Source organism: Ambystoma mexicanum, chromosome 10 (assembly GCF_040938575.1).
Source record: "Ambystoma mexicanum isolate Mex_15411 chromosome 10, UKY_AmexF1_1, whole genome shotgun sequence".
Lineage (NCBI taxonomy): Eukaryota > Metazoa > Chordata > Amphibia > Caudata > Ambystomatidae > Ambystoma > Ambystoma mexicanum.
The window spans coordinates 1,075,692,289-1,075,711,534 of record NC_090932.1 but is presented as its reverse complement, the minus strand read 5'-3'; the positions used below and the strand labels follow the sequence as shown (position 1 = coordinate 1,075,711,534).

The 19,246-nt window shown below is 49.5% G+C and overlaps 1 protein-coding gene across 2 annotated transcripts in view; it reads right to left on the bottom strand.

The window, feature by feature from the left end:
* The window catches only part of ARHGAP25 (Rho GTPase activating protein 25), a 624,418-nt gene that overhangs the window by 180,742 nt on the left and 424,430 nt on the right, over positions 1 to 19,246 (bottom strand). Inside the window, exon 1 of one of the 2 annotated variants that reach the window (XM_069618881.1) lies at positions 13,546 to 13,958. The exons of the other annotated variant lie outside the window; for it this stretch is intronic. Coding sequence (XP_069474982.1) covers positions 13,546 to 13,915 — 370 coding nt within the window. The 5' untranslated portion in view covers positions 13,916 to 13,958. Of the gene's footprint in view, positions 1 to 13,545; positions 13,959 to 19,246 lie in introns of those variants that run through there. 2 annotated transcript variants of the gene reach the window in all.

The window sequence follows — 19,246 nt, the reverse complement described above, 5'->3', positions numbered from 1 at the left end:
CCTCGCTCCGGCCCTTGCTGATTTTCGTAACCACTCCTTTGCCTCGGGATCCTTCCCCTCCCCTCTGAAGCACTCCTTTGTGCATCCTCTTCTCAAGAAACCCACAGCTGATCCTTCTTGTCCAGCTAACTATCGCCCAATTTCCATTACTCCCTTTCTGGACAAACTCCTGGAAAAGTTGGCCATCTGTCAGCTTAACCTTCATTGCAATTCTGTTGGCATCTCCATGACCACCAGTCTGGCTTCAGAGCTGTCAGAAGCACGGAAACTGCTCTCCTGAACATATGTCAAGATCTGCTCTCCAACATTGACTCTAACATTCCCTCTGTCCTCATCCTCCTCGATCTCTCTTCTGCCTTAGACATGGTCAACCATACCATCCTGCTCAACCGTCTCCGTGAAAACCTGGGTATCACTGATCAGGCTCTGGCCTGGCTGACCTCTTTCCTCTCAGATCGACCCTCCCAGGTCCAACTTGGGTCCTTCCTTTCATCTATCATCCTCTCTACCTGTGGTGTTCCCCAGGGGTCTAACCTCTCGCCCTGGCTTTTCAACCAATACCAGGCAACTCTCGCCCACTGCATTTCCACTTTCTGCTCAAATTTCCAGTGCTACATGGCGAATCTCAACTCATTTTCAGGCTTCCCTCTGCCACCTCCTCTCCCTCTCTCATCTCTGATTACATAACTGCCATTCAAGATTGGTGTGCCGCCAATGATCTTTGTCCGAATGCCAGCAAGACGGAGATCCTCCTCATTGGCACACCTTCACCATCCTTTCCCCTCACTGTCTGGCCGGCCTCCCTTGGCCCTCCTCCTACCCCCACCTGCGAGGCTAAGTACCTCAGAGTAATCTTTGACTCCACCCTTTCCTTCTCCGCCCACATCTCTGAGGTCTCTAAAAAGTCAAATTTCCTATTGCACCTCCTCAGAGGTACTCTGCCTTTCCTCTCCTTCCCCCAGAAGCTCATGGTATCCCAAGCTCTGGTCCACTCTAGGTTGGACTAGTGTAACAGCCTCTTTCTAAATCTACCTCCCTCTACTCTCCGCCCTCTGCAACTAATCCAGAACAGGACTGCGAGACTTGTCATTGGCCTCAAGCCCTGGGATCGTATCTCTCCAGCCCTGAAATCTCTCCATTGGCTCCAAGTGGATGCAAGGATTAAATTCAAAACCCACTGCATAGACCACAAGGCTTTCTAGGGCCTGGATCCAAAATACCTTCAGCAATCCCTCCGCAAATACCTCCCCTCTCGAGCTCTTCGCTCCCCTACCTCCAATTCCCTCAGGGTCAGTCGTTTTTCAAAGAAACGAGCTGGGGGTAGATCTCCGTCTTCGGCTGGGGCCTCCCTCTGGAACAGCCTCCCTGCCACTCTAAAACTTGAGGAGAACCATCTCCAGTTCCGGAAGCACCTCAAGACCTTCCTCTTTTCTTCTGCCTTTGCTCCCCCTCTCCCCTGCTGATCTGTTCTCTCTTGGCACTGTGCACCTGGCCACCCTCTGTCCCCCAGGCCTAGATACCTGCTCACCCTGCCACCCTCCCGCACTGCCTCCCGGCCACCCCGTGCACTGGGGTCTGTCTCTGTACCCATACAGCCCCCCTTTTCTTCCTGAACTTATCATACCTACCCTGTCTGCTGCCTTAAACTTTGAACTTGCAAATTGCTGGCTGCACTATCACTGTTTGATGCCTTTATTATTTATTTATTGTTATTTATCTGTTTCTCCTCTGCTTCGCACTTTTCACTTCTCCCCCTTCCATGCACTTTTCCCCTCTCCCATACACTTGCGCGTTCTCAATGTCACTGGGCTTAGTAAGATCGCTGTTTTGTTCTCCCCTGTTCCCCTCCCTTGCCTTGCCGCGCTCTGAAACACTTGTGTGCGAGCGCAATAGAAATAAAATATCAATATCAATACCAAACTGTTTGGGCAGTTGCCCTTACTATACAATAGCAGTATGTTTCAGATTAATGAGACAGAGTTGCCTCTTTCTTGTAGGCTTGAACAAGAATTTAGGAATGTGCTGTCCACCAGAATGGCATGGACCTATTACCAGAATCGTTTCCCCATGTGTTGAAATGATCTCCAGGTCAGTAGGTACTTCTCGTGGGCTCCACATTAGTAAGTGCATCCATCGCCATAGCAACGTCCCTCACATCTCATTATTGTTTGTCTTGTTTTATTTCAGATATCTATAATTTAAAGGGTTAGACTATTGAACCAGTTCCATGAACAAATATTACCTTTCATCATGATGAAGGCCCCTATATACAAAAATAGGTGATCGTTTGGATTTGTGGATCGCCTCAAGAAGGTCTGAAACTGTTGTGTCGGCAATATTTCATAGAAAACATCCCATAGCGGGGAATAGAGTCATTTCTTGCATAACCCGCATGCTAATGCTTTGGAAGAACCTCCTGTGTACAATAATTCTCATCTGTTTGCATTAAAACTTGGAACTCAGGAGTATGGAACATAACATATCCCTAGAAGCATGCCTTGTGAGTCCTACTATGTATAAATCATCTAAACATGTCCTACTGATGATAAGAACACATCTTTACTAACCCCACACTATTTTAAGTGTCTTTATGTTTTAATATACTATATACCTGTTTTTGGAGTTACATTCATGATAAATTGTATAATAAACTATTAAGTACTTTAAATCAGAAGGGTGTACATTGCAAAGTGCAGAACTGATTTAAATTTCTGCAGTGTTTTGAGAGGTACCATAGACCTGCGCAGAAGAGGGATGGGTAACTGTATACTCTAATCTTTTTTGTCTATTTATCACCCAAGTTTGAGTATCAGCCCCACCCTATAACAAAAATGTGGGGTTGCCCTTTATATTTTGAAGTCTTGTACCCAAAGGCCACTAATCCTCCAACTCTTCCAAATGTCTAGGCAAATCAGTTTTCCTCAACTTTATAATATTTGTGGATAATTGTGAGCCTAATTGAGCTATGTCTTCGACATGTGCAGATTGCATATTGGCGGTGTGCCATTCAGGTGAGCATATACTAATCTTGTATCTGGATTCATTTGGGCAGGAACCTGCATTGTGGACTGCAGACTGCACTGTTAACTGACTGGGTCCGCCATCTTGAATCCAGGTTTCCCCGGTAGCTGCGCACGAAGCGGATCACTCGTGTGCTGCCTGCTGACGTCGGTGGCTTTCACTCCTCTGGCTAATCTGAGGATTTGCGAGCAGCTACCAGGTATCCAAGCAGGTGCAAGGATACTCTCACTCATGCTTAGGGCACTTGCCTCGCATTTAGTTATTGATGTCCGTTAAGCATGCATTTGGGGGCCCATGTTCTTTCTCGTTTCTCATTGTTATATGGGTCTAACCAGTGGTCGAAGTGTACGAAAAGAAGTAGTGGAACTATGTTCCCTACTGGCTGCACCGCTCCCCACAAACCCCATCGCCATGCCCCCTGCCATGCACAATACAACCCCCAAAAAGCATGTGCCTGCTGTTTAAGGGAACGTCCAGTGCAGTGCGCTGAAAGTGCAAGTTTCAACTTCTTCCTACACTTTTATTTTAAAACGAACCCATTCCGGAACGGTTTCTTTTTAAGATAAAAGTATAGGAGCGGTAAAACTTAATTAAAAGAAGTATAGGAGCACCGCTCCTGACCGCTCCCGCCCACTTCGACCACTGGGTTTAACTTCAACCGCTAAAATGAATGTGCCTGTTGCAAGCCCAATTTTATGTCTTTGAAAAAGACACAACACCGGACTAGCACTCTACTGCTACTTGTAACCATGCCAGTTCCATTACCCTCCGGCTAGGTCCTTGTTGCGTGCCCATGCCCCCTGATTGTGGCATGGAGGGTGTAGCCAGAGTACCCCACCATGATGCCCCTTGGGCCAGCATCATGTGGTTTCTGGCGGGACCTGGCTGCTTTAGAGACCCCCAGCATCATTTCTCAGGGACTGACAGGGGGCTTCAACACTACTTCCGAAGCAATGTGGACAATAGCACCAGGACAGAGCTAGACAAACTTCTCTCTGGGGTAACTGGAATCCAGAAAGTAACTAGACAAACTACTCGAGTATTGGACACACTTTTCCAGGCGAGAACTGGACACAGTAATCCAGAAGACCACTAGACACAGACACACACACACACAGTAATCCACAGTAATCCAGAAAGCAACTAGACACATACACACCGCACACGGTAATTCTCTCTACCAATGAACATCAGGAGCAATGCGACACATACCACAGGAGAAATCTGGACACAGGGTTGGACTGGCCTAGAAGGAACACTGGAGTTTTCCCAGTAGGCCTCTGAACCCTGGGCCTCTTTTGTGTGGTGTTTCCACATTTTCGCATAGGAAAAGGGTTGGGTTGGCTAAAAATGTGTAATATGGGGCCACTTTGAAAATTATACTCCGGGTCTCTTTTGGTTCCCAGTCCACCCCTGGCTGGACACAGTACTCTAGAAGCAATCAATTCACATGACTCCAGGGGGAAACCAGCCCGATTAAGCAGGAGTGGGCTGGGCACAATACCGTAGATACTATCTGAACACCTCATCCCAGGAATGAGCTGTGCACTGCACTCCAGGAGCAATCCGGACCCACTGCTCTGTTAGAGAATGCCACGCACTACTCCCGTATTGGACTGGACACAGTAATGCCTTGGGAACGGGACACAGTAACGCAGTGGGAACGGGACACAGTAATGCAGTGGGAACTGGACACAGTATTCCATGAGAACTAGACACCCCGCCCATGTACAAGAAAATAACGGGACATACTTCCCCACGAAAGAAGAGTAAACGCTAATCCTGGAGAGAACTGGCCACACTTCCCTGGGACACAATTAGACGACTGACTCAATGACAGGGCAGGACACATTATTCCAGGAGAGAGATGGACGCATTGGCCAGTGAGAGAACCAACATATCACCCCAGGAGAAAACTCAACATATTAGCCCCACAGAGCATTAGACACAGTTTGCAGGGGGCAAATGGACACAATTGCTGGCTCGGTAGCTCAGCAATTTAAGCACTCAGCTGAGACATCCGTGTCCAGTATCAAGTCCAAAGATTCCAGCCTCGGCAGGGTCAGAGGGGTACTCCAACCTTCCAATAAGTTGAGTGTCATTACATTGGACACTAGCCATGTTTATTTTTACAGTGCTTAGTAGTGGGAGAAATGTAGCAGTGGGAGCTACATAAAACGTGGTGTTATTACACGCGGGTGAGCGATGGGCACAGTATCGTTGGCTCTGTCTAGGGCCCATTTTAAAGTTCCTACTACCCTGTCTATAAAATGAGTGTCTCTCTCTCTCTACAGCTATATTGTAACTGAGTGAGTGGATGTAAGCGCGTGTTGGTAGCTGGCGTGACCAGGGGCGAGTTCGCGGGCATGTATCATCCCGTATCTTGCATGGAAATGCTCTCCCGCACTGGGCTCTACCTAACCCGGCGGAGTTGCCATGGTGCCGCCTCTCCTCCTCGCTCTCTTGCCAAACTCTTTAGCCAGTCCGGGGCGCGGTGGGGGGCAAAGTGCCCGCGCAGCCGGACACTTGCCATTTTGGATGTAGCCCCTTTCAAGTAGTAGAGTCTTCTACTCTGTCCTCGTTTCTTAGTTCATACAATTATTGTGAATCAAAAAATCAGCCCCTTAAATTGGTGGTTGCACATTACTGGTATCGGGAAATACCCGTGCAGCGGGCACCTAACAGATCCATTTATAAACATAATTCGTGGTACGAATTCAACTGCCCTCCTGACATAGGACGTAAATGCTCCGTCCCATTTGATGCCAGCGGGCTTTTTTTCGCACTACCTTTCGTTTTTCCTTAGCGGGGGCATCCTAACGCCATTCGCCTCCCCCCACTGCACGCCCACCACCCAACCAACCAGTAGCCCCGGTATTGTGTAGGCCGACACCTCCCCCCAGCCGCCCCTCCCCGGTCCCGCACCCCACCCTCTCTCCCGTGCCGGCCTACCCTCCTTCACATTCCCTGTGCACTCAATAATAGACGGAGACAAGTTGTACAGTTGGAAATGTTAATGCCACGGCAGCTTTATTTTGCATAAAGTCTTGGAGTTATCTTACATGTGATCCGTAATTCACCACACCACAGGTTCTTCTACTCCGTGTGAGGTTACCTAGGGTCGCCCCCCACCCCCTACCCGTCGGCGTCGTGCAGACGCCTCTGGGGTACCCCGGCCCTGTCTATCTTCTCTCTACCCCGTGTTCATCTGTCGTTGATTGCCGCTTGCCCCCATCCATGTCGTTTGTTTCTCCTCTTAACTTTGGTCCATTGACCCAAACTGCAGCTCTGCCCGCCCCCTCCCCTCTCTGCGTCCCCCAGTTCCCCTTCTATCTAACGCAGGCCGCCCCTTGGCGCCTGGCAAGTTCCTATACAGACACCACCGACAGTGTCCCCACATCACATACATACACCGGGCCGGCCCCGCCCTCCGGTGCCGACCCACCACCACTTTCTCCCTGCCTAAAAAGTCATCGTCCTGCGATGTCCATATGTACTAGTGTCCCATACTACTTAGACTCACAGTCCCAACTTCTTCTTTAACACAGCCTCTACTCGAGACCCTCATCCCCCAATTCCTTCCCCCCGGGGGGCTTCCCCTTGTATACCTTTGTTGTATTTTGAGCTTCGTTCTTTTGATCCCCCCCCCGGCCCTCTCTTTTGGGTTCGGAATAGTTTCCAAGACCCCTATCTCCCTCCCCTTTTCCCAGGGCCTCCCCTGAGTCTAGTACTCCTGGGGCGCCGTAAGGTCTAATCTGTTGGCTGTGCATTCCCCTATGGGCCTGACAGCGCTTTGCTACAGGGATCGCAATGTAACTCCGCCGGGCGACCTGAAAAGGAAGCAGATTCATTACAACACATTTCTTCATAAAGGGAGGGCGGGTGGGAAAATCCTTCTGGTGCTACACGTGGGAGGGGGGGCAGGAAGCCGGAGGAAGAGATCGTTCCTACGACGATCCTACCCTTTTGTAGGGTCTTCCCCCCCGGCTTCCTGTCCCCCCCCCCAAACAATCCCCGGTACCCCCAGCCACTTCCGGGGCGGCCCCCTCGGCCCCCCCCCCCTCCCTGCCTTCGTGAATTGGCCCCTCGCCCCCGTGGGCCGCCAGGAAGCTGAGGCTCGGGGGGGGGGGGGGGCAGGTCTCTGGCCCGGCAGCCCCCACTAAGGGGCGGCGCCTGCCATGCCGCGTCCCGCGGCGCATTCGCCCGCCGTAGCGGGGGCATCCTAACGCCATTCGCCTCCCCCCACTGCACGCCCACCACCCAACCAACCAGTAGCCCCGGTATTGTGTAGGCCGACACCTCCCCCCAGCCGCCCCTCCCCGGTCCCGCACCCCACCCTCTCTCCCGTGCCGGCCTACCCTCCTTCACATTCCCTGTGCACTCAATAATAGACGGAGACAAGTTGTACAGTTGGAAATGTTAATGCCACGGCAGCTTTATTTTGCATAAAGTCTTGGAGTTATCTTACATGTGATCCGTAATTCACCACACCACAGGTTCTTCTACTCCGTGTGAGGTTACCTAGGGTCGCCCCCCACCCCCTCCCCGTCGGCGTCGTGCAGACGCCTCTGGGGTACCCCGGCCCTGTCTATCTTCTCTCTACCCCGTGTTCATCTGTCGTTGATTGCCGCTTGCCCCCATCCATGTCGTTTGTTTCTCCTCTTAACTTTGGTCCATTGACCCAAACTGCAGCTCTGCCCGCCCCCTCCCCTCTCTGCGTCCCCCAGTTCCCCTTCTATCTAACGCAGGCCGCCCCTTGGCGCCTGGCAAGTTCCTATACAGACACCACCGACAGTGTCCCCACATCACATACATACACCGGGCCGGCCCCGCCCTCCGGTGCCGACCCACCACCACTTTCTCCCTGCCTAAAAAGTCATCGTCCTGCGATGTCCATATGTACTAGTGTCCCATACTACTTAGACTCACAGTCCCAACTTCTTCTTTAACACAGCCTCTACTCGAGACCCTCATCCCCCAATTCCTTCCCCCCGGGGGGCTTCCCCTTGTATACCTTTGTTGTATTTTGAGCTTCGTTCTTTTGATCCCCCCCCCGGCCCTCTCTTTTGGGTTCGGAATAGTTTCCAAGACCCCTATCTCCCTCCCCTTTTCCCAGGGCCTCCCCTGAGTCTAGTACTCCTGGGGCGCCGTAAGGTCTAATCTGTTGGCTGTGCATTCCCCTATGGGCCTGACAGCGCTTTGCTACAGGGATCGCAATGTAACTCCTCCAAGACTCTCTGCGGGCTGCCGGCGGCAGAGAGTTCCCCCATTTTTCCTTCCTGCATCTCCTACCCTCACCCGTGCCATCGTGGCCAGTGCTCGCCGAATGCAGACATGTTTGAGTATCGATAGAGGAGACTGACACATACCCTAGCGAGTCAATGTTTGTGGGAGGGGGGACGCACCGTGTGGGATCGGCCCCCCTTAACCCACCCCCCCCCCCTTTGTGGACCATCTCCTTGTGGAAATCCCCCTCCGCATTTTTTTTTTTTTTTTTTTTTTTTTTTTTTTTCGCCCACGGTACTGCCGGCATTTCCTGTTTTACTTTACCTGTTTTCGGGCTGTTGCGTCTCTTCGTCTTTCTACCTATAGGCGCCCTATTGCCTAAACCCCACATTAACTCACTTAAACGCCAGTGCATTTGCCCTTCTGTAACCAGGACCGTTGTCTGGTAACTGTGGGCACGCCTTTACCTTATGTTGTTCCCCCACGTGTCCACCTTGAAAACCAAGACAAATTGTGTCAGTGTAAGTCATGAGACGTTAATTTACTTCACCCTCATCATGGCCACCCTCACTTATCAGATGTACATTGCTGACTAACTTCCACCTGCCACTTGCTGGCTGCACTACCATGTTTTTAAGCCCTTATTCTATTTAATAATTATGTTTCCTCTCCTCCCCCCCTGCCCATTTTCCTTTCCCATGCACTTGTGCTTTCTTAAATGTCACTGGACCTAGTAAGATCACTGGTTCCGTTTGCTTGTTCCCCCTCCCTTTTCGCCTGGTCCCGCTCTGCAACACTTGTGTACGAGCTCGATATAACTCATTTCAATGAAGAAGCCATTATCGATGCCAAAGTAGCCCCATCGACACCCTCCATGTAGGTATCCCAACTTTCGCTCCTGGCGGAACGGTACCCGGCTCTTCTAGGCCTGATCCAGGAGTTAAATATAAAAGTTCCCAGCAAACGGGCTTTTGTGTCTGCCAAACAATCAAAATTGCATTTGGCCATATAAACACCTCACGACTAACCTCGACCAGCACCATTACATATACCAACAGACTGTTCGGTCTAAATGACCACACACTCAGCCTTACCCCAAAAGGTGTTCAGCTGCGCAACATGAGGGCCCCACAAACATCTAGACTCATTGTCACATTAATAGATGCGTCACTCAGACACGAGCAACTCTCAAAGATGCTCAACAATCACAGTCGCGCTCCACGCACCACAGCAGCAGGGGTCAATGCAAATCACCAACGCTTTAGAGCGTTCATAACACACGGTGCGTTCGTAATGCCGGGCGACCGGTACATTCCGCGCCCCTCTTGCGAAGCAAACAGGCCACGGGCGCATTATCGCCCCAGAGCGCAAAGCGGCCAATGCGCTACTATCCATCTAATCACCTTCACTTGATAACATCTGTCACATACCCTGCTTGCCAAAATGCACTATATATGTATGTAACTAACCTGTACTGATTCCAAGGTGTCCCTGGCGCCCCTGTAACTAAGCTCCTCGCATGTAAGCGACTCACATGGGCTGTTTGCGTGCTGTGAACATATAAATAAGTAAATACATACCAACCTACTAGTGCCCATCTGAGGAGTAATCTGGCATTTCACAAGGATGGGAGTCTGAGTTGCGTCCCACCCCCACATGGCCTGTAGGTTCCATACAGTTTTCTACCGCAGGCGATTAGCCCCTCCCCCCCGCGCCCCCGTATACCGCCAGGATGCTGAGGCTCGGGGGGGGGGGGCGTGGGAGGGCGAGTCTCTGGCCCGGCAGCCCCCACTAAGGGGGCGGCGCCTGCCATGCCGCGTCCCGCGGCGCATTCGCCCGCCGTACTTCCCCTTATTTTAACAATAACCAGCCAATAACGAGCATACACATGTTTACCAATGCCAGGTTAAAAATTGGTGCATCCTAAAACAAAACCCCTCATTGCTCTGCGTCATCCTGTTTCCAAGATCGGCACAAAAACTGTTTACAATTAATCCCCCATACTTTGTATCCGAGCATTTGTCTGCTACCGGTCCCCGGTGAACCCTCCCGGAAGCCATTTGTTATGCACATTAAGGAAATCCCCAAAAAGGTGGGCGCGTACAGAAGAACACCTGCGGCCGTTAAGATAGATCACTGCCTCCATCCCTTACAAACGCGCAAGCTGTACAGCGGGTGACCGTGGTATTACAGGATGGCACGTTAATAAATCGGTAAAACCCATTTGTCGAACTGAAATGCCTTTTCTTCTTAACTGTGCATATTGGTGATGCACGTCACATCCCCGTGGCTGCTAAACAGAGTAGCCTTTAAAAACATAGCCCACGTGGCCCGGCAACCGTCCCTGGATGCCTACATCCACGTAACCTTAATGATGAGCATACAGAAAAAGCGTCCCCATGCAGGATGGCGACCGTCCATGGGTGATTAACTCTACGTAACTCCAATGCTGTAACGGAGGATTTCACCATGAAGGAAAGACGGCCCATGCAGCGCGGCAGCCGTCCATGGGTGTATCCATCCCCCACACAATGATAAAGAAAACAGCCGGAACAACGCGACGGACGTCCATGGGTGAAAGAGGACATATTACAAGCTTTTTTTTTATTTTTTTTTTTTTTTTTTTTTTTTTTTTTTTTTTTTTTTTTTTTTTTTTTTTTTTTTTATTTTTTTTTACCACCTGCAGCAGGACCCGCCAACCAGAGCGGGGTGCACTTGCAGCGGTGGCCAATGGTGCTGCGTGCGGACAAGTCGCAACAACCTACCCGATCACAAAACCTTCTCTGCCGCTACCCGTACTCGACACAAACTATTATCCACGTCGGCCATCGAAGGCCTTGCATTCCCCCGGACGCAATCCATGCCCCTGCCCTCACACGTGTCACTCGCCCTGCTACTACCACCGTGGTGGTAAACAACCGACACCCAACAATGCAGAATTAGCACAGAGCAAACGCCACTGGCAAGAGCGCCGGGCAAAAGGCATGCAAGGGTGGGCCCCACCGAAACCACACAGCGCCCCATCAGCCATGCACATTTCACCTCATATATGCTCGCTGGGAGTGCTCTGCCCCGTAGCAGGCCGCTGCTCCACCTGTGCTATCCTCTGGAATACCGCCTACACAAATGCCGTTCCAAACAACCCTGCGACTGTCGCCGGAGTCCGAGGCTCGTGAACGCATGAAGCCACTACATTCCTGCCATGCCTACATTTCGTACCACGCTACCCCGGCCTAGACACCCAATGACCCGTGCGGCTACGCCACTTGAGCGTCCAAGCCATAGCCAGTGTACCGTCCTCAGGGGGCTTATGCCCGTGTTATACTCTCCCTGCACAACGTCCCTGCCCCCAATGCTGTTCTGGCCAATTGCATCCAGGTCCTTGTAATCCACCCAGCGTCCCAGCACGGCAGCCTCCTCGCAAACCACCCCCGTCTCATGCCTCCGCTCCGCACCAGAAACCCAGACACACATGCCTCGGCATGTTGTCCAAATGCCCCTGACTATGGAACCCCATTCCAAGCGATTCCCATCCGGCACTGAAATCCTGTGCTCGGCTGATACCTGTCCCCTGGCTGCTGCCCTCTGGGCTATGCCAAGGTTCCCCTGTCAGGGTCCTTTCCTTCTCCCTCCTTCTTCAAATGAATAGATAATGCCCACGTCGTAATGAGCCCCCTAGAAGGCGCTGGCCATTAAAACGTTGTATTTCGGGGTGAGGGGGCTGCTTTTTTAGTGTCGCTGGGAACCTTTGTTCTGGTCGTGCGGACCCCGCTGTGTACACGAGGGCCCCTCTGCGCTATTAATATTTAAAGGCTTTTGTTTTAGAAGGAAACTTGTACGCTGCGTGTCTCGGGTTGAGCATTCGGCGCAGTGGTTCACGTGCCTTGAATGTTAACGACCCCCGCATAGGCTTTGTCATTGGCTGAGCCCCGCATGTTTATCATGTCGAAACATATGATGCGTCTGTACATACACAACAAAACATGTAGCCACTTGCCGACTCCCATGTGCTGAATCGTGTGTTATGCAAAACACCTGGTTGAAATAATTGCATTTAAATTCTTAATTCTAAAAGTCTCTCAACCACTCCCGACAATGAACCTCGCCCTGAAAGCCTCACCTCAGGGACAGAAACGCCGCGACCCCATCATGGTTGAAATAATTGCATTTAAATTCTTAATTCTAAAAGTCTCTCAACCACTCCCGACAATGAACCTCGCCCTGAAAGCCTCACATCAGGGACAGAAACGCCGCGACCCCATCATGGCCACCCGCACCACCAGCCCTCCCCACCTCGGACGCCCACCGCCAAAATCACTCCACCCTCCTACCTCGCAATACCCGCTCGACCTTTGCTCGCCACTGTAGCCACGATGCTCCCCCCTCCTGCAACCGCGATCTTCTCCTCCGGAACACGACCAGTCCTGCCACGGGCACGCCGAGATCCTCTCCTCTGGAACACGGGCACCCCTGCCACAGGAACGCTGGAACCAATTCCGCTCCGACAAAAAATCCTTCTGGTGCTACACGTGGGAGGGGGGGCAGGAAGCCGGAGGAAGAGATCGTTCCTACGACGATCCTACCCTTTTGTAGGGTCTTCCCCCCCGGCTTCCTGTCCCCCCCCCCAAACAATCCCCGGTACCCCCAGCCACTTCCGGGGCGGCCCCCTCCCCCTCGGCCCCCCCCCCTCCCTGCCTTCGTGAATTGGCCCCTCGCCCCCGTGGGCCGCCAGGAAGCTGAGGCTCGGGGGGGGGGGGGGGGGGCAGGTCTCTGGCCCGGCAGCCCCCACTAAGGGGCGGCGCCTGCCATGCCGCGTCCCGCGGCGCATTCGCCCGCCGATTTTAGAGAATTATTGGTGTGCCCTTTGTAATCGTGTGGTTTCATCCTCATACCATCCTCACCTCACACGCAACGTGCCTCCTCTTTTACACTCCCCTCCCACGGTTCCCCCTCTGTATGCCCCTTCCCGACACACACTCGCATTCCTTTTGCCAGCCTTCTTTTTCGCATGTGGAATTGCCATTCAAATTTCGAATTGGTGATGATAAACTATATTGTCTTTATAAACCGGAGGAGATGTGGACTAGTGGTTTGACTGTAGGTTGTGTAACCAGCATTTGTAATAGTTAATTCCGCGAACCAGGTAAAAAAAATATCACACTGTATCGTACCTTAGTTTCCATATCTACTACACTCCCTTATAATTTAGCTGAATTTGAACTGTGGGTGAAGTTCTTTGTTAACGCACATGTTGCGTTCCCACGCCACCCGGTCATTTGCTGTCTGCACGGTACCTACCTTTCCTCCTCGTAAAAGGCTTCTTTCGCTTGAACTCAGGGTGCAGGAATCGCAGCCCCCAGCCTCGGAAGCAGCACCAGCAGCGTTGGCACGCTGAGCTCCCTGGCATGGCAAGGGCGGCGGTAGGCAGAGTGCCGGAAAGCGGGCAGCAGAGCGGCGGCAGACGGGTGCATTCCTGCAGCTCGGCTCCGTCCCGCGGTCTTCTTCGGGTCCGGGTGGGTGATACCTTCTGGAATACGCGCTGCAAACACTCTCTCTGCAGTACCACACGACGTGCCCACACCTGCCCCGCTCTACAAAGGGCTCCTTTTGTCTTCCAGTAATGAGTACAAACCTGCCCGTCACTGAGAGCAATAAAAATAAATGGCATTTCTTCCCCGGTTAATCAGCACTTCTCGTCCAGCTTGTGCCCGGAAGCTGCCACTTGCACGCCGCCGCGGCGCTGCCTGGCGGCCTCCGATTGATTTTCCCTTGGTTCTCAACGGGAGCGAGAGGCGCGGGGTGCATTGGTGCCTTGTGTATATTGCGGAGCGTCTTTGCCAGCCACCCGGGGAGCACCAGCTCCCGAAATTCTGGGCCTTTTCAATCTTCTGATCGATCATGTCTCATGTGTGAATCGATGAAGTCTCTTTTCTGAATACATTTCCCTGGGAAACACGGATTAAATATTACTGCCAAATCCGGTACTCAGTTTCATAGTCCTCAAAAGGATGGATGGCTGAGTCATCTACAGTGAGTGCTTAACTCGCTGAGCTATTTTAATGGCAAATAGACACTATACACTAATTACACACTTAACGTTAACAGATTCACAAGTAAAAAACATGACATGCTCCATATACGGTACTATTTTTTGCTATATGTTATTAGTAAACACAAACTTTCGTATATGACTTCAAACAGGGGCGGACTGGCAAGGGGGGCAATGGGGCAATTGCCTGTAGGCTGGCTGGGGTGTTGCCCCATGCGCCAGAGATCCAAAATGTAAAAAAACTATTCGGGAAAGCGCTGTTTGGACAATTAGGGTTGTCTGTGGCTGTGTGGCTCCCTGGACTTTTCCAACGCACTTCAGAATTCTGATCAGGCGGTGTTTTTAGGTGTTGAACTGCTGAACGTACTCAGCCCCGCCTACTTTCTACCCACAAGTCCATTTAATCCGTGCACGCGCATTTGGGAAAGTGCTGTTTGGACAAGGGCTGTCTGTGGCTGTCTAGGGCTGGTGAGGCGAGGGGGTGGCTGATAGTTCCAGCTCTTCCTGCGGGTAAACCTATTTGTTTTACCTATCAGCTTTTTTGTACACGATTTATGCTCTACTAGAAGGTAGTGCTTGCTTGAAAAGTGTGTGTGTCTTTACTCCGTAGCATAAAGAATACGTGCACATACAAACAGCAATTTTTGTTATCGTGGAACTAAATATACACTGTATGTCCAATGAAAAGCAGCATCAGACACTTGCTCGAAATAGATGGACTAGTCTTCTAAACACTAGACAATTACTGATGCTCAATGGCGCGCGAGCTAGTGATTCTCCAGCCCAACCAACTTGGCGCTGTTCGAAGAAAACACCTATCATTGACTACGTTTACACAGATCGTACCATGGTTACACTCATGGATAACTTCAGTGTACATGAACAGCATACTAGCGATCACGACCAATTGACTTTGTCGTGGACGTGGAATTTACCTGCTCTGCGTGGTCCTGATACCATCTGAGCCTCAATTGGCTGTATCCAATTGGAGAAATCGCTTACAATGGTCACCCAACCAACTACGTGATCTTTATCTTTTAAGAAATAGCCCAACTGGAAACATGGGTGGTTTATCTCCGGATGGGCGATGCATAGCTGCCCTCCAACTCTTTAGGGAGGTTCAATCTGGAAATAAAAAACCCATGTTTAAGCACAAACACATATTTGATCCCGACCTCAAACATCAAAAAACTCTACTATGTAGAGGAATTAGGAGCCTTAAAGACCAATCCACAGCTGAATATGGTGTGAGAGTTAAACATCTAAGATTGAAGTATAAAAACTGGGTACAATCCAGAAAATTCCATATGTACCAGCAGGACGGAGAGAATATGCTACGAGCCTTACCCACCAAAAATTCTGGAGCTATATGGTGACTTTTAAATCAGGTCACCAACGCCCCACAGTCTTCTTTGTTGTTAAATGAAGTATTTGAACAGTCTTGGACTGACTATTTCACCAAGCTTTATCCTTCTGAAGACCTGAGCACTGTGGAAGACATTGACATGAGCAAGTCTAAGATTTCACTAGATCTTAACATTGAGGATACAGTATTTTATCTATCCAAACTATCCAGCTCCAGAGCCCCAGGGCCGAATGGCCTAACGAATTACATACTAAAGGCCAATCCTGTAGCATGGGCGCATATACTGAATCAAATTTCAATGGAGGTCTTTGAATCACAAGTTATACCAGCTTTATGGAGCCAATCAACGATTGTGCCACTATTCAAAAAGGGTAACCGGCAAAGTCTGAGCAGTTATCGCCCCATTGCACTGCTTGATGAGCTGGGTAAACTTTTCTCTAGATTTATCTTGAGAGATATTACTTGGTGGATCACTCAGAACAATTTATATGCTCCTCATCAAACAGGCTTTTTTCTGGACCTTGGTACAGCCGTCAATTTGACAGTGATAACGGCTATTCAACAGCAGATTAACTGCTCCAAACAGCCTATCTACATGGCATATGTGGATTTCAAATCTGCTTTTGACTCGGTAAGCAGATCACGGTTGCTATCTAAATTGGCTAGAGCTGCATGTCCAGAATCTCTACTGGCTCTGATCACTAAACTCCATGCAAATACTACCATTCGAAGAAGACTAACCACAGAAGGTCCACTATCGGCCCCAATCTCTACCTTTCGGGGTGTTAAACAGGGATGCATATTGGCATCCACATTATTTAACTTTCACATAGCAGATATGGGAAAGGAATTTGCAGCTGTATCACCTGGACCACCACAATCAGGAACATCATCAATAGCGTGGCTCTTCTTTGCAGATGATCTCGTGTTATTATCAAAGACCCCAAGAAGTCTACAGATATTATTATCTGCACTTGAGAAATACACTAATACTAATTTTTTGCAGATAAATGTTGAAAAAAACAAAGGTGCTATGTTAAAACCTGAAAACACAGAGGAAAACAAAGAGCATAAACTGGTTCCTAAATGGATGTAAACCACATTAAACTAGATATTATACACCATTATAAATATCTTTTTTATTAACATCAGCAATCAAAAAGATCAGTCATATCTGATGGAAATCAAAACCAAAACCTGTTCGATGACATCACAAGCATTGATAATACAAACAAGGTTTGGTAAATTCTCTTGCTGATCATTGATCACATTTTACATGTAAAAAGTGACAGCAATCATTTTGTATCGGTTGGAAACTAAACCGTACCAAAACGTGCAATTATGGCAAAAAATAGAAAGCCTATTTTGGAAGAGGTTCCTAGGACTTCCCAAATGCCAACCAATGAGTATTGTTAGATTTGAATTAGGGTTGTCATCCTTATTTGCTTTGTACTCGTGGAAAGTTTTGAGTTTGTATAGGAAATTTCTAAATGCATCTGATCCCAATCTACTGGTGACCAAAATATCAAAACATATGCTGAATTCTGATCAGAAGTTTCCGTTGCAATGGAGGACTCGTGTATTCCATGTAATGGAGGCAGCAGAAATCTCACAAGACTTGCTAATTATGAATCAATATAAAGCCAAATTCAAACTATGGCAATCAGATTGGAAATGTACCTTAGAGAAGTGTAAAACACATCGAGTGTTTAAAGAAAATCCTTTTATAGAAAAAAGATTTCGCACTATTGAACCATACTTGCTGAAGTTCCCAAGTCCCAAATATCGATATATTTATTCATAACATATCTATTAAGCTTGTGCAAAACTAGAGAAATCTTAGCACAATATCACCAAATTAAGGTCTGGGAGAACTTTTGTAGATTCTGCTGCATCGAAGAACAATGTGAGACTATACAGCATTTACTTACCTAATGTCCAAAAGTGGCTTATCAGCGAAATGCAATATTGAAACCACTTTTCAAATACTTTAGAATATTGACGTCGGAAAGCTTACGGAACAAACTATTTCATTCCAAATTGCCAATGGTACAAGTTGCAATTGCCAAATGTATCATGTTTCTAAAACTTGACAATTGATGAGTTATGTATATGATATGATATTATAAACTATGATATGATATGATATGGCATTTATAACGTGCCTATACACAAGTGTTTGAAGGCAAGAGAGGGGGAACAGAGGGAAGACAGAGACAGTGATACTACTAGACCAGGTGTCATTCAGATCGTGCAAGTGCAGGGGAAGGGGGAAGAGGAAAAGTACAGAGTGGAGGGGGGTGGGTAAAGTGCAGTACAGGGGGTAATAGAATAAATAAAGCAATAAGAGAATTAGGGCCAGCTTGTGGCAAGCGCAAAGGGTAAGTGCAGACAACAGGTGTCGGTTAAGATGGATTTCTGAACTCTGACCTGGTGGGCAGAGGTTCAGGAGGCCAGCCTAGTTTCTTGGAACAGGGTAACCTTCTGGACAAGCCAGACCCATCAAGGTGGCGGTCAAGACTAGGTCTCAGGAGGGGTTAGGGTGACTGAAAGACCTCAATGAGCACACAGAGTAAAGGACACTTACAAATCACTCCCAGTCAGGTGTAGATATATTAAACATACATATACATTTATTTCAAGGCTTTGAGTTTTAACACACAAATCAAATCACAGTAATACTATTAAGCCAACACAATCCTATCTAAATACATATATACAAGACCACTGGGGGTCTAAAGGGTTAATGCACAAAACGGGTTCACAACCTAAAAGGGGAAGGAAACAGGCAGTGCAAATAGTCTTTAGTCCCTTCTGCATCCAGCACACTCCTAACTAAGAGGCAGTCCAGTCCCTAAGAAGAGTGGAGCCTAATGCTCAAATGTACATGCAATGCCAGCGCACGCGGTAGTTCAAATGGGCAAAACAGGGTCTATAGCAACTCAGGAAGGTGAGTGAGGCGATGAAGAATAAGTTCCCACTATTCGAGGAGGGTCTCCCCTTGAGGGCAAAGTCGATTCCAAGAGTTGAGAATAGTTTGCTAGTTCGCACTAGCAGTGGAAAGGAGAGGGGCCCCTAGAGGCCACGCATGAGTAAAAATGGATGGAGGTGCTGGGGGCCATCAGTTAGTGTTGCGATTACTCACCGATCCCCAGTGCACTCCGGACCAAACTTCGGCAGATGAGTCCACTTCGGTTGCATGTTCAAGTGCTGCAATCTGGCGGCTCTGCGGCTTTCAGCGACAAAGATACACTGATGATTCCCAAACGGGACAGTGGCAATTTCACTGCTCCTGGTGGATGGATCAGGCCAGGTTCACTGCAGCAGGGTAGAGGGGCAAGGGGGGCAAAAATGCAGCACACCTGCAAAGGTGGTCACCCCGGCTGGGCGACGCGGTAACTGCATATGCTCTGGTTCTGGCGCACTCGTCTCACTTCAGACCTGGGAACGCCAAGTGTACAAAATACTGTGTGAGGGTGCCCTGAACACAGAGCTAGCGATGTAGCAAGTTTCGAGGGCCTCCTTGAAATGGCGGCAGCATCAGGGCAAAGAGTCTGCGTAAACTGGTCAGCCCACTGGTTGGC